At 39.9% G+C, this 15,932-nt stretch overlaps 2 protein-coding genes across 2 annotated transcripts; one reads left to right on the top strand and one right to left on the bottom strand.

Annotated features, from left to right (window-relative positions):
• Positions 1-1,476: 1,476 nt before the first annotated feature.
• LOC149256345 (cysteine-rich receptor-like protein kinase 2) lies at positions 1,477-9,920 on the bottom strand. Its single transcript, XM_089455329.1, has 5 exons — positions 9,344-9,920; positions 2,274-2,413; positions 1,962-2,172; positions 1,625-1,852; positions 1,477-1,502 (listed from the first exon to the last, which is right to left on the bottom strand). The coding sequence occupies exons 1-5, from the start codon at positions 9,918-9,920 to the stop codon at positions 1,477-1,479; spliced, it is 1,182 nt and encodes a 393-aa protein (XP_089311455.1).
• A 3,571-nt stretch (positions 9,921-13,491) lies between these two features.
• Positions 13,492-14,118, top strand: LOC149256344 (uncharacterized). Its single transcript, XM_089455328.1, has one exon. The coding sequence runs from the start codon at positions 13,492-13,494 to the stop codon at positions 14,116-14,118; it is 627 nt and encodes a 208-aa protein (XP_089311454.1).
• Positions 14,119-15,932: the final 1,814 nt, after the last annotated feature.

Genomic DNA, 15,932 nt, shown 5'->3' with positions numbered 1-15,932 from the left:
ATTGGTAGGTAGCAAAAAGAATTCTGAGGTATGTCAAAGGTACAAAAAGATTTTGCATTTTGTATCCTTTTTCTGAAAGTTCAGATTTAGTTGGATATACTGATAGCGATTGGGCTGGAAGTGGAGATGATCGGAAAAGCACATTCGGTTATGTCTTTCACATGGGTTCAGGAGCAATTTCATGGGCTTCCAAGAAACAGCCAATTGTGGCATTGTCTACAGCAAAGGCAGAATACGTGGCAGCTACAGCAGCAGCGTGTCAAGCGGTTTGGATGAGGAGACTGTTAAGAAGTCTATGCCAAGAGCAGGCAATAACAACGATGATCTTTTGTGACAATAGCTCTACTATTGCATTGTCCAAGAATTCTGTGTTTCACAAGCGAACGAAACACATTGATACAAGGTTTCACTACATCAGAGAATTGGTGAACAACGGAGAAATTGTTTTACAACATTGCAGCACTCAAGAACAGGTTGCGGACATTTTGACCAAGCCTTTGGGACAGAAAAGTTTTGAGTATTTGAGGAAATGTTTGGGTATGATTGATAACCCAGCAGTTGAAATTAAAGGGGAGTGTTGAAATAATAATTTCAACAGAAGCTTTATTTTATTTGCGATGCGATCTATCGCATATCGCAAATCGCAAACTCACCCTTTCACCCTCGGTTATGTGTTGTGTTTTCTGGCGATTGCAATATGTTTTTGCGATGCGATAATTATTGCAGATCGCAGATCGCACTAATGTGTGTGTGCTCCATTTTTGTGTTCCGCCAAATGCGATTTCACGATGTGATTAAATTGAAGTCAACGGTTGAGTACAGGCCTGCACCAAATGAATTTGACGTGAAGTAAAAGTTTCTTTACTGCCAGTTTTGTCAGTAAAACAATAAATGCAATTTACTGTGGGTTGGTAAGTTTTTGTAAAGATTTTAATTTCATTTCAGCGGGAGGATGGGCATAAGAAAATGTTGGTAAAACCATTTAATTTTTAGTGTGTCTTTTACAGAAGCATGGCCAGTGAAAATGTGAAGTAATTTCCTTTTGGTTGTCATATATATATGTAAGTTTTTTGTTGTTGATAAATAATAGAAAAGTGAGGCACAACAGTGCGTATGTATAGTTTTGAATGTGTGAAGAGGGAAGAACGCAGCACTGCGTATGAAAATATACACAGCAGTGTAAATTGACTTGTAATGCACAAGAGTGCGAAGTAAAAAATAGAACGCAGCAGCGTGAGAAAAATTCATCTGTATTTTCACACAGCAATGCATTGATCTCTTTAGCAGAGACGAGTTTTTTTTTGTAATGCAGTGTAAACTTTTTTTTTAAAAGGAGGGACAGAGTAATTTTTGTGTTGAACTCAAATGTTCCTGTGTGATCCCTCTGAGAGAGGAAGAAGCCTGTAACAATAGTTATTTTATTGATGAATGCAAAGTTCTTTTTCATGTGTGTAAATCTCTGTCTGCTTAGAAATTTTAAAGCTTCCGTTGTGTTAAAGATCCTGTGTGTGTAAAACAGAGCATTGTTTCTCTGTTCATTATTTTTGTTTTGGGAATTTTAGCAGAAAAATTCCCAACAGTGGTATCAGAGCATTGTTCTCTGGTCTTTTGAGTTTGAAATCACCTGAAATTTCCAAAATTCTAGTGATAACATGGCTCTGATCTTCTCCAAAGAGTTTGGCTAAACCAAAATCTGCTTTGTATTTTTTATCAAGTAAAATATTGCTTGCTTTAATATCTCTATGGATGATCTGAATGTCAGATTCCTCATGAAGATAGGCCAGACCACGTGCTGTTCCAACTATGATTTCATACCTACCGCTCCAGTCAAGTAGATGACGTTTTGTTCTATCTGCAATGATTGCATAACATGAAGCAAACCCATTGGCAAGCTATACTAAAAAACTTGAACAAATCCAATGTCCATGCAGGGATTAAGTAGTTAACAAGGGAGAAGCTACCAAAAGGAATTTTGTCGAGACTGCCGTTCTCGAGGTATTCGTATACCAGTAGCCTTTCTGAGCTTTTAACGGAGCAGCCAAGCAATTTCACTAAATTCCTGTGCTGAACATGACTGATAAGATTGGCTTCATTCATAAATTCAGTGTCTCCTTGCCTTGAATCTAAGTTCAGCCGTTTGATTGCAACCTCTCTTGCATCGGGTAGAACCCCCTACAATAGATCAATGAACTTCATAATTAATTCTATTTTTCATGGAAGCTGCAGATTCCAAATATCTAATTTGACATAAAGCAATGATATTAAGCTCTCACTTTAAATACGAATCCAAAACCTCCCTCGCCAAGCTTGTCTTCCTCATTAAAATTGGACGCAGCCTTTTTCAGTATGTCGTAGTTGAATATAAGTTCCGGATGAGATATACTAGGCGATAAGTCAATTTCTCCTCCTTCCCCTGAAAAAACATTAACAATGCATCTATTTGTTTTGCGGTAAAGAAATAGTTGATAAGTTCACAAGACACTAGTATATCAAGCGCACACTAGTGGTTTAGCAATTCCAGAACGTCCGGTTCGAGAAATGCGTTCCCAAGGCATTCGACGACAGAAAAACTTCCACTTCCAAAGGCTTATGAATGTAACTAATCCGACCGTAGCTGCTACTACTGTTATAGCTCCAAATCTCACTCTTATGGTTTGTGATGCTGCACTCATGGCCTAGGGCAACCCCTCCTTCCAGACCTAGTCCTAAAATTTAAAAAACAGTGTTTTATCCCTTATACGCGACATTGCCCTGAGCTAAACGCGTGTACACACGGGTCTGTGTATACCAAACCCGCGTGTATGTATTAAAACACTTAAAAAAATAAATAATTCCTTATTTTCGGGCAGAGATCGCGGGTTTTACCTGTTGATCACCTGTTAGTGCCCGTGGCCCAACTGTTCCCAACCAACTCCTAACTAAAAAACTACTTTGGAGATGGTATAAAAAGACATCAAAGGGAAGGCCTAGGAGAGAGAAAAAGAGAGCAAGATTATTATGCTGAGATTTTCCCCTTAGACCAGGTCTGAAGTCCTTGGTGCCTTCTGCACTTCCCCCATTTTGCATAGGAAACCCTTGTTTCCATGTGTATTGGTGATCATTCATCCTTTATATCACCATTGAGTAAGACTTGGAAGGAGCTCTTGTTGGAGGCTTGAGGCTGGAATGAATCCGGGAGGAAGCATTGCTTGGAGCCTGCTGAAGGTGTTTCAGGTGAAATCTTTCCATTATATGTACTTTACTTTCCTTTATATAAAGAAACACGTCTTGGTTCCCGAAACAATCTTTCTTTGTGCTTATGAGATTCTTGTTTTGAATTCTTATGCAAGTAGTTACTTAAAGATTTTTATAACTAACTTTATAGCATGAAGATGGTTTATGTATAAGTATTTGTCCATGTACTGTTGTGTTCTTTGATTTGTTTGTGTTACAGGTCAAAGGAGAAGAAGGGAACTCCAAGAAGGGTTTGGACCCTAAAGGCCTTCTCGAACGTAGGACCTTAGGTACGTACCCTAAACATTAGAATTTGCTTACAGTAAAGATAATGGTTGTGTGTGTGTTTCTTTGAATAAGCAATTTTCAGTCTGGTCGAGTCTCAACCCAAAGGACCCTAGGGGTACTTTCCCCTCAACCAAGTACGCCCACAGTTATCCCTACAAATTCACACATTAAGGCTTCGTAAATTGGTTTTTTTATTTTAGGAAATGAACAAAATCACCGTACCCCTTTTTTTCAGAAAAAAAAAACTTCTTTCTATTATGGAAAAGAAAGTACATATTAAGGCTCCGTAAAATGGTTTTTTATTTTATTTTAGGAAATGAACAAAAGCACCATACCAATTTTTTTCAGAGTAAAAAAACGTCTTTCTATTATGGAAAAGAAAGTACATATTTTAGTGAGAACCATAAATGTGTTTAGACAAAACATCATCTATCTTCTGATCCAATCGCCACATAGAAAAAACAGACAGAGAAAATACATTTAAAATCACTGTGTGAAAGAAATACTTGATGCAGTGGCGGTGACGGCATGATGGAAGTATGTAAGATTTTTGAGATACACAGATCTAGATCTGCAAAACAACAAACAATCTTGCAAGAGAAGGAAGGAAGCGAGCAAGAATTGAGAAAAGAATGAAAAAATTGATTCTACAATATTAGTTTTAGAATAAATACATAAAAACAACTAAGTTAAGCTTAGTTGTACATGCAATAACTAAAGCTAACTAAAGCTAAGTGTGATTTATCTTATGTTAATGTGTACATGTGCCATATGCAAGCAATAAGTTAACTGGAGCTAATCTAGGTGCATGTACACCAACACAGCTAGTCTAAGTGCATGTATACCAACACCCCCCCTTAAGCATAACTTAGGTGAGTGTGATGCAAAATGAATGAGTCCTGGAAACACAACCATTTTAGGTACCCATATACAATGCATAAAAAGGAGGAAAGAGGGAAAAACCAGTGGGAAGAAAACCCCGCCTCAAAATATAATGCAAAAGTAGAGAAAAGACAACTGCTAGGCAGTCGTGTCCTTCACCCCGAGACAATCTTGCAGGAATCGAAACTTCTGCTTAGTGAAAGTCTTGGTGAAGATGTCAGCAATCTGCTCGGAACTAGGACAGTACTGAAGATCGATGATCCCATCATGAATGAGTTCTCTAATGAAGTGCATGTGGATCTCGATGTGTTTGGTACGCTGCCGCTGCACTGGATCTCTGCAAAACTTTAGCGTACTTTGATTATCACACCAGATGACAGTTGGATGATGGACACTAATCCCAAGCTTAGATAGGAAATGTTGTAGCCAAATTGCCTGAATAGTGGCATTGACTGCTCCTCTATACTCGGCCTCTGCTGATGATAAAGCAATGGAAGCCTACTTCTTACTTGACCAACAAATTGGGCCGGATCCCAAACTAAGTACATAACCGGAAGTAGACTTGCGATTAATGGTGTCGCCAGCCCAGTCTGAATCTGTGAACCCAATGAGATTCAAAGAACAATTGGCTGCATAATGAATCCCATAGGTGATTGTCCCCTGGACATATCGAAGGATGCGCTTTGCAGCATTCCAGTGTAACTCATGTGGCTCCTGCATGTATCTGGAAACTACTCCGACAGCATAGGAGAGATTAGGACGAGAGTGAGTGAGATAAAGAAGACTTCCCACAAGCTGGCGATACAATGTGCAATCAACCAATGGTGTGTCTTTGCCATTCTCAAGCTTTATCCCTGATAAGAAAGGTGTGGCCGCTAGCTTGCAGTCACTCATGTGAAATCGTGCCAAAAGATCTTTGGCATATTTTGGTTGAGAAATGGTAATGCCAAAATCACGCTGATGGATCTCTAGTCCAAGGAAGAAATTTAGCAAGCCCATGTCTGTCATAGAAAACTGCTTATGCAAGGCAGTTTTGATGTTAGTAATGACAGAAGCTGAACTACCTGTTATCAAAAGATCATCTACGTAGAGTACTATATCACGCTGATGGATCTCTAGTCCAAGGAAGAAATTTAGCAAGCCCATGTCTGTCATAGAAAACCGCTTATGCAAGGCATTTTTGATGTTAGTAATGACAGAAGCTGAACTACCTGTTATCAAAAGATCATCTACGTAGAGTACTATGATCAACAAGGAGTCAATTTTCTTCAGAAAATAAACATTGGAATCAGATTTGTAGCGTATAAAATTTTGAGATAACAAATAAGAATCCATCTTTGCATACCATGCTCTAGGTGCCTGCTTGAGGCCATAGAGAGACTTCTTTAGTTTGCATACCAGAGATGAATTCTGCATGTATCCCGGTGGCTGCTCCATGTAGATTTCCTCCTGAAGATCACCATGAAGAAAGGCATTCTTCACATCCATATGATTCACCTCCCATCCTCTTGCTGCTGCAATGGAGAGAGCTAGCCGAATGGAATCCATTTTTGCCACTGGAGCAAAAGTCTCATCATAGTCAACACCATGTACTTGCTGAAAACCTTTTGCTACCAATCATGCCTTATATCGACTAACTTGGCCATTTGATGCTTTCTTGGTCCGGTAAACCCACTTGCATTTCACAAGTTTGCGATTTGAAGGTAGCGGAACCAAATCCCAAGTCTGGTTCTCAATGAGAGAGTTATATTCCTCATCCATGGCGGCTTCCCATTAAGGATGCCCATTTGCTTCTGCATAAGTTTGTGGATCAGATCCATGCATCATATAAGCATGCATGGGCATGGATGGCTCTATAGCTAAGAGTGCTTGCGGATCTTCCTCAAACAGAGGGATAGAGGCAGGATCATCAAGGATATCACTCATGCTACGCCATTTTTGTGTTGAAGGTGGTCAAGAATCTTCCGAACTACATGCAGAAGTATGATCTCGATGTTCAACAACTGGTGGTCTAACAGGGGTCACAGGAAAAGACTCATCTTCATCAGAATGCTGGTCTGAAGTTTCATCTGCATACTCATCAATGAGTGGTGATGAAAATTTGGTAACAAGTTCATCTACTGGTGCATGCGAAATATCTTCGTCAAACTTTACACTCCTTTCAATAAAGAGCTCTTCAGTGTGGATATCAAGCAATCTGTACCCTTTGACTTCATCAGAATATCCAACAAACATGCATGCTTTGCTTTGAGGCTCCAAAGCCTTTCTCTTCTCTGGAGGAATGCGGGCCCATGCTTGAGATCCAAAAATAAGAAAATGACTAACTTCAGGTCTCATGCCAGTCCAAGCCTCAAAAGGTGTTTTTCCAGTAACAGATTTATGAGGAGATCTGTTCTGGATGTATGAGGCACAATTAATAGCTTCGGCCCACAATTTCGACAGAAGAGATCTTGTATGCAACATGCAATTAGCCATCTCTTTCAAAGATCGATTTTTCCTTTCAGCCACGCCATTTTTCTGTGGAGTGTAAGGAACTGTATGCTACAACTGTATGCCTGCTTCATCACAAAGATTCTTGATATCTTTGTTGACATATTCCGTCCCATTATCTGTGCGGAGTATTTTGATGCGTTTTCCAGACTGATTTTCCACATGCGCTTTGAAAATCTTTAGATGTTGAAAAACTTCAGACTTTAGTTTCAAGATGTAAACCCAAGTGAATCTCGTGTAATCATCTATAAATGACAACAAATATCTTGCTTTTCTCATTGAAAGCACCAAAAATGGACCCATGAGATCACTGTGTACAAGTTCCAAAGGTGAATAGGCTCTCCATGCATGCCCCTTCTCGAATTTTTCTTGTGGATGCTTTCCAAGAGCACATCCATTACAAACACCATCTGAAAATTCAATGGTTGGCAATCCTTTGACCATCCCTTGCTTACTAAGCTGTTGCATATATCTGAGATTCAAGTGCCCAAATCTCTCGTGCCAAATCCTACTTTCTTCATTTGCATGCGTAAGTAGAAAAATAGAATCTGATTGAGGAACAAAATCAGAAAATGTATACAGACGAGATTGATCATTTACCTTGCCAGATGCAATCTTCAAATTGGTTTGCATGTCATAAATGCTCACGGAATCTGGGGTAAACTCCACTTTCCTTCCGCTGCCTGTGTGTGTCATCTGATACACTGAGAGAAGATTCACAGAAAGCCTTGGAATATGCAAGACATTTTCAAAACTTCTATCTTCGAATTGCACTCTTCCTTGTCCAGTTGCTGCAGCTGCAGAATTATCCCCCATGAGAATGGGAGGACCTGAGTATGCATGTAGAGAAGAAAAGGATTCCTTTGAAGAAGCCATATGACGTGAAGCTCCTGAATTGATGATCCATTCTTGTGGTGCAGAATGAAGAGCAATCAAAGCATGCCCGTTACCTCTTGGATCTGGTGCTTTTTCTCCAGACTTCTTCTTAGCATTCTCAGGAATGTGGTCTCCAAGATTGTGTTGCTAGAGTGTCTGTGCCATAAGATCTATAGTCTTCTTCATGCATGCAGATTCAGGATGAAAACCACGGTGGCAATAATTGCACATTGATTTCCCTTTCGTTCCTTTCCTTTCCTTTGAGCTAGATGATCCATCAGGGGGTTTGGGATGTCCTCCCTTTCTTGGATCAAGATCCTTCTTCCCTTTTCCTTTCTCATGGTCTTTGGAATTTGCCTTTCCTTTTGCATGCACAGTAAGTGCATGCGCTTTGGAATTTTTAAGTGTGCCCATTTTGATGAGCTTATCTTGCTCATGCATCAAAGACTGAATAAAAGAATCTAGTGAGGGCATATTCCAAGCTGCACCAGTTGCAGATCTGACTGTGTGGAATGTAGAGACGAATACTGCATACTCTGGACCAAGTTTTGATAAAATGGAAAGAATCAACTGATTTTCTTGCTTGGATTTGTTGATCCTGCATCCTTTCAGCTGAACCAACAAGGCTTTATACCTTGTGAAAAAATCTTGAATGTTCTCAAAGTTTCTCAGATCTAATGAGTTTAACTCATTTTCGATAATGTGACCTTGCATTTCATCTTGTTTTCCAAACAATCCTTCCAAAATTTTCCATACTTCATTTGGAGTTGAACATGATTCAACATGAAATAGCAGTTCCAGAGAAATAGATAAACATAGGATGCCGAAGGCCTCGTCCATGCGATTGAAATATATTGTTTTCTCCATTGCTGATGTTGGTTCAACTTCCGTTTCCATGGTTATTCGAAATAAGCCTCTACTTCTGAGATGAAGTTGAATCTTTGGCTTCCATTCGAAATAATTATATGGAGTGAGAATTGCCGATTGTGGAAACTCCAATTTAGACTCCATTCTTTGTTGTTGCTTCAATCTTCTGAACCTGCAAATAAAATTGCTTGTGCACTGATTACAAATCCCTGTGCTCTGATACCATGTAAGATTTTTGAGATACACAGATCTAGATCTGCAAAACAATAAACAAGCTTGCAAGAGATGGAAGGAAGCGAGCAAGAATTGAGAAAAGAATGAAAAAATTGATTCTACAATATTAGTTTTAGAATAAATACATAAAAGAAACTAAGTTAAGCTTAGTTGTACATGCAATAACTAAAGCTAACTAAAGCTAAGTGTGCTTTATCTTATGTTAATGTGTAGATGTGCCACATGCAAGCAATAAGTTAACTGAAGCTAATCTAGGTGCATGTACACCAACACAGCTAGTCTAAGTGCATGTACACCAACAAAGTATTAAAAAAATTGTAAACGTTGTAAACCAACATGTAGTACATACTTAAGTAGCGTGATCCAAGACATCCAGTTTTGCATCCCTCACCCAGATCAGATAAAATCGACCGACCGACAGCTAGGCACGTTTGGTAGTTTGTTGGTGACACATAATTCCAACATTGGGCTAGGGAGTAGATTTCCGAGAAACCTCCATCATTGGTTTCAAATTTATCTGTAGAAAAAAGTGTATGACTCCGCACAGTTTTGTTGATAAGTTTTGACAGAGCCTCCAGCGTAATATTTGCGAAGTCATCTGGCTTATCGCTTGCAATATTATTGTTACAAATGATATGATGGTCACTGCTCTCATCATAATCGTTCCAAAAACTATGATTGTCGTAACGTAAGAAGTAGGCATCTATATAAAAGAATCCAGAAGTGTTGTGGCATTTCTTTACAAGGCTTTCTTTCGCCGTAGAAGCAAAGCCTTTGCAATCGGAGGAATTTAAATCTCCTCTGCACTGGATAAACCCATAAATAGCGCTATTGCTGTTTTGCCCCTCAACACTTGAGGTATTGAACCCGCTGGTAGAAGCGTTCGCCGACAATGATTCCAAAACCTGGATTACATTACGCTGGAAATCGCTACCATTTATATATTCTGTTTCCCCACAACCACTCCAGAGAGGTTCACCACTCCAGATAGGTTGAGCTAGTAATAGGTGAAAGTGCGTCCATATAGTGACGATAAGCAACATGCGGCTGTGTATTGTTTTCATCTCCATTAGCGTCTCAAGACAGAGCTCGAAGCTTTCCTCTCGAGCTTTTCTTTTCTAATTTGATGAGGGGAGATGCACCAACGATCATAAGGCTCTGCGTTATTTATTACTTTTCTAACCCTTTGTTCCAGTTACACTGAATCTGCACTTCTGATATAGATGTTCGTTCATTTTTCAAGTCCGAGGGCATGGAATGACTCTACCATTGACTTACAAACAAAGAAAATTTGAGCGAGAGAAACTTGATGGAACGGGCTCCTACATTGAACCGTGAGAAAGAAAATTCAGTGTGGAAAACTGGCATGGTTGTGAGATTGACTGTGACTGATTATGAAATTGGAATTTCCCAAGAAATTTGCATGGCTAGGGGAGTAGTTGTGATTTTAAAGTGAGTCTTTACTTTTTAACATGGAATTTTTAATGTCTGACAATCACATCATTTATAGTGTCAAAGAGCTTATGGTGTTTAAACTAGTTTAGTTTGACCATGACTGACTATGAAATTGGAAATTCGTAAGCAACTTGCATGTCTAGGGTGTGAGTTTGTGATATTAAAAGTGAGTCTTTACTTTCTAATATGACTTCTTAAATTCTGGAATCACATTGTTTATATTGGCACATAATTAAATCTTAAATTCTGGAATCACATTGTTTATATTGGCACATAATTTTAATTGCTATAATTAGATCTGATGTTTAAACTACTTTAGTGTGACTGTCACTGATTTTGAAATTGGAAACTCGTAAGAAACTCGCATGGCTAGGGTGTTCGCTGGGATATTAAAGTGAGGTTTGACTTTCAGGTATGGATTTTTAATTTCTGAAAATCACATTGTTTACAGTGGCTAAAGAAGTTTTATTATTATTATTAGATAAAAACACTCATCAAGGGTAGTTTTATTATTATTTTTGAAGTTTTGTTAGTTTTATTATTATTTCTGAAGTTTTTTAGTGGATTTAGTTTATTTATATATTTTGTTTAAATTGTGTGGGAGGGATTGAAAATGAATGTTGTTTAAATTGTAAAGGGGTTGATGATAAAAGTCATTTTTGGGAATTAAATTATTCTAAGATGATAATATTTTAGTCAAAACCATTCTTCTATCCAATAAAAGAACTAGTTCAAATCTACATTCATCTTAGTTTTAAAACAACAAATTACATAAAAATATTTATAATTACAATTTGAAAAAAAAATATAATTTATTACAAAAGTTATTAACATCATTTTAATTATAAAACATGAATTAAATAATAATGATATAAGTAGCATTAAATTATGACCAAATTAAAATTATTAGATAGAGATGACTAAATGAAAGTACAATCATTTTTTTTAAGAGGATGATCAGCACTAGAGCATGTTCGAGACCTAGGGTTTGAAGCCGCAAACTGCAGCCTCAGCAACAGTTCTGGAAGCACAAAGAGACAGATTAGTAGATTTACTTCACAGAGGTCGAGGACTGACCCGACAAATGGTAAACGAGGGGTCCACTAGGACCCCAACCTTCAAGCAGGCAGTCATGCAAAAGCAGAAAACGATGGAAGGATTTAAAATCAATGGCTCTGGAGATCGTAAGGATGGCAGTGGCAGCAGAGGAGAAAAGACACAGCAACTGCAGAAGGAGACAAGAAAAAACCCCAAGATGACGGGTAAAGCCAATAATGGACAGGAGAAGGAGGACAAAAGACTAGAAGCAGAACAAAGGAACACAACACCAGTAATAGCCCAAACAGAAGGCGAAAAAGAAAATGGAACGGGGCTGCACTCACAAGAGGAAGAGGAGCAAGCAAAGACTGTCAACCCCGGCTCCAAACAGGCAACTCAAGGAGCATGCAAACCAAAGAAAAAGGAAACCCTTCGAGTAGTCTTCTCAGATCCAGACATTCAGGCCTACAGAGACCACATGATGGAGCATGCAGTTATTTGCAAATTTATGGGACTGTGGCCAACAGAACGCACACTCTGCCAATGGATCAAACAACACTGGATGCCAAAAGGTGATGTTAAACTCCACCTTGGAGCTAAAGGCTTCTTCACGGTTGTCTTTACAAACTTAGAAGATAAGGACAGGGTCTTCGATGGCGGACCATACTTCTTTGCCTCAGCTGGACTCTACATGAGGCCATGGAAGGCAGACTTCGTCCCTGAACAAGAGACATTCACACAGGTTCCAGTGTGGATCCACCTATTCTCCCTTCCCATAGACTACTGGGGACTGGCAATGCTTAAGCAGATAGGAGACCGGCTCAGAACCTTAATTAAAGCTTCAGAAGCAACAATGCAATGAAGATATACTTCCTACGCACACATTTATGTTGAGATGGACGTCTCAGGAGCCCTGCATGAAGGTCTGTGGCTGGAATTCAGAGATGAAGACTACTATCAAGCCATCGACTACAAAAAAATCCCCTTCTGTTGTAGAAGGTGTCATGAGCATGGACACCTCGTTAGAGAGTGCCCCCTCAACAAAACAGGGGACGAACACAAACAAGAGCAAGCAACAAAGAATAAAGAGGCCTTCACAATGCCAAAAATAAGACAGAGAGCCAACATAAAAAGAACAAACAGAGCAGAAACAGGACCTGGTATTATCAGTAACACCTTCAACATTCTGGAAACTGATATAGACTCATAAGGCACTAATAGAGATACAAAACTTATTGAAGTACCAAAAAACAAGATAGAACACACAACTCAGGATGGGGAGGAAAACACACTCAGAACAGAAGTGCAAATGCAAGAGTTCGAAGATGAACATGATGAAGACACTGACATGATAACCAGCGACGGGGGAAGCGAGGATCTAGAGCTCAATGCAGTCTTAGAAAAAGAAGGAGTCAACCTCCCAGCTATGGAAAAAACTGGAAAACCCAAGGGCTAGACAACATTTCGGAAGAAGAAATCAGGAAAATCAGCGATCTCTTCATAGCAAGTCAAAAGGTGGAACTCGAAAGGTAAAACATAAGATTAGGTATCGCAAAAGGCACAGGTAATTAGTCAAAGAGCATATCCCTTAACCCAACAGGCCGGAAGCCAAATAAAAGAAGAGGCAGAATAACCAGTGGGGAGGTGTTGCACGACCTGGGGATTCTAATGATCAACTCTTGGAAAATGAAGGCTCTTCATGCCTTCCAGTCCTACCAATGAGTTTTTTAGTTATCAATGAAGGTCATCTCATGGAATGCAAGAGGGCTTAACAACCAAGCTAAGAAAAGACTGCTCAAGAGAAAGTTCCAACAAAAAAAGCCAGACATCATGTTCATACAGGAGACCAAATGCGCTACTAACCAAATGGAGAACATCAGCAAAAGACTAGGCAAACCTATCAAATATATAGATGTAGCCAGTCAAGGATGGGAAGGAGGCATAGCTACACTTTGGGACACCCGAGAAATAAACATTATCTCAATGGAGGCTGCACGTTCGCTTATTGCCACAGAATTTCAAATAACAGGTAACTCTGAAACCTACCTATGCATTAATGTCTATGGCCCGCAAAGACTAGATGACAAATTTTCTTTTCTTAATTCTCTTATGAATTTAAAGTTAAGATACCCCACCTCTAATATCATCATGGGTGGAGATTTTAACATGATTACATCCCTACTAGAGAAGAAAGGAGGTCTCAGAAAGCTCAACAAAGATACAGAACTCTTTGTTGATTTCATAGAAGCTGCCAAGCTAGTAGACATTCTCCACAAAAATGGCTCCTACACTTGGAAAAATAGAAGAGGAGGAGACAATAGGATCGCCTCTCGGTTGGATCGATCTCTGATTTCAGAAGGTATCCTACTCGGAGGAACAATAGTGGACTCTGACATCCTCCCCAGTGGAGGATCAGATCACTGGCCTATAGCTTTCGAAGTAGCCATCCTCTGCACCACTAGAAACAAGCCCTTCAGATTTGAAAAGTTTTGGTTAACTCATCCCGACTTTGCAAATCTGCTGAAGGAATGGTGGCGCGAACCATCATATCTAAGAGGCACCAAAATGTTCAAGTTCCAAAGCAAGCTAAAACACATCAAATACAGAATCAAAGAATGGAACACTGAGAAGTTTGGGAACATCTTCCAGGAAAAGAACACCATTGAAGGTAAGTTAAATCAAATTCACAAGGAATGGGCTTCCGGGAACTATAGAGAAGACTCAAAAGAACAGGAGAAGGTTCTGATGCAGCAATGGAAACTTCGTTGCCAATAGGAAGAAACTTTGTGGAAGCAAAAATCAAGGATCCAATGGCTGAAGGAGGGAGGACAAAATACAAAAAAATTTCACAAATCGACGATGGACTACAGGAGGGCAAACAAAATCCTCAGGCTCAAAAATGAAGTAGGGGAAATTCTTAAAAACCACAAGGACATATCAACGCTGCTCACGAGGAACTTCAAGCATATACCTCAGGAAACGCAAGAAGATAGATCCGAGGCCATAGAGGAACTAACTAAAGCTATACCCAACATCATAACCTCAGAGCAAAACTCTGCTCTGCTCAGAAAGGTCTCAATGGAGGAGGTGGAAGACGCTGTCAAAAGTATGCCAAATGATAAGGCATCGGGGCCTGATGGCTTTACAATCAACTTCTACAAAGCTTGCTGGCCAACTATCAAAACAGAGGTATGGGAAATTGTCGAAGACTCTAGACGCTCAGGCTCTATTCTCAAATCCATGAACTCCACTTTCATCGCGCTAATCCCCAAGGAAGAAGAAGCCAATTCCCCTAACAAGTTTCGACCTATAGCTCTCTGCAATGTGATCTATAAAATCATTTCTAAAGTCATAGCCAACAGACTTAAGCCCTTTCTACCTGACCTAATCTCAGAAGAACAGTCAGGGTATGTGGAAGGTAGGCAAATTCTAGACAACATCCTTTTAGCTCAGGAGATGATTCACACCCTGCAGACAAGGAAACTTCCAGGTATGCTAATGCAGCTAGATCTCTCAAAATCATTTGATAAAGTCAACTGGAATTACTTAGAGGCCATTCTAAATGCCTTTGGCTTTGACAAGCAATGGACCAAATGGATCCTTGCTCTAATCAAATCTTCCAATTTTTCCATACTAGTAAACGGCTCCTCCTCTGCTCCTTATTCCCCCTCCCGAGGCATTCGACAAGGAAACCCTCTCTCCCCCTTCCTATTTGTAATCCTCATGGAAGGGCTCAACAGGCTCATTCACAAAGCAAAAGAGGAAAGAAAGCTTAATGGCCTACATCCTTTCCCCTCCATACCTGCCACAACGCACAAGCAGTTTTTCGATGACACAATGCTGCATGGCTCTCCAACCGTCAAAGAAGGTATGGCCTTCAAAAACATTCTTCATCTCTTTAGCAAAGCTTCAGGCATGGAGATAAACCATGCCAAATCGACTATCTTCTTCTTTAACACTCATCCCGCCATCCAGAACCATCTCTCCAGCATTCTGGGCTTCCGAAAAGGCTCTCTCCCTTCTAAGTATCTGGGAGCCCCTCTCACTACCAAGCCTTGGCAAAAAACTCACTGGGAAAACATCTTAGCGAAACTGGAGAAAAAATGCAAGCATTGGACTCACAGGGCTCTTAACTTCGCTGGGAGACTTGTCCTCACCAAAGCTGTACTGCAGGCCATCCCGCAATATTTGCTATCCATCATGCCAGCCCCCAGTGGTATCATGCAGAAGATTAAAAACATCCAAAGATCCTTTTTATGGAGTGGCAATGTGGAAAAAAGAAAATGGGCACTGGTAGCCTAGAGCAAGCTCTGTACCTCGAAAGTAGCTGGTGGTTTAAGCTTAATTGACCCCCACACCATCAATAAGACATGTGGAGCCAAGTTGTGGTGGCGCTGGCTGAAAGAAATCAACCTACCTTGGGCCAGACACTGGACGGAGAAATACACTCCTAACTACAACAATCAGGACCTAATCAGGATATAGGAAACTCCGGAGGGTTCTCCAATATGGAACTTAGCTAGAAGAAACCGCCACTTAATTTAGGACCACAGCTTCTGGGAGATCCGCAACAGGGAAATAGCCCTCTT

This window comes from Pinus tabuliformis, chromosome 7 (genome assembly GCF_031772625.1).
Source record: "Pinus tabuliformis cultivar Carrire ecotype Pingquan chromosome 7, CPIR1, whole genome shotgun sequence".
Taxonomy (NCBI): domain Eukaryota; kingdom Viridiplantae; phylum Streptophyta; class Pinopsida; order Pinales; family Pinaceae; genus Pinus; species Pinus tabuliformis.
Note: the sequence above shows the minus strand (reverse complement) of the source record. Positions and strands in the feature narration are given on the sequence as shown.

Coding starts and splice junctions, on each gene's coding strand:
- LOC149256345 (XM_089455329.1), bottom strand. CDS start 9,920: ATGGAGATGAAAACAATACACAGCCGCATGTTGCTTATCGTCACTATA. Junction 2,414..9,343: donor ATTTGAAACCAATGATGGAG/GTTTCTCGGAAA, acceptor ATGTTTTTTCAG/GGGAAGGAGGAGAAATTGAC. Junction 1,853..1,961: donor TCTCGACAAAATTCCTTTTG/GTAGCTTCTCCC, acceptor CAATCATTGCAG/ATAGAACAAAACGTCATCTA.
- LOC149256344 (XM_089455328.1), top strand. CDS start 13,492: ATGGGTGGAGATTTTAACATGATTACATCCCTACTAGAGAAGAAAGGA.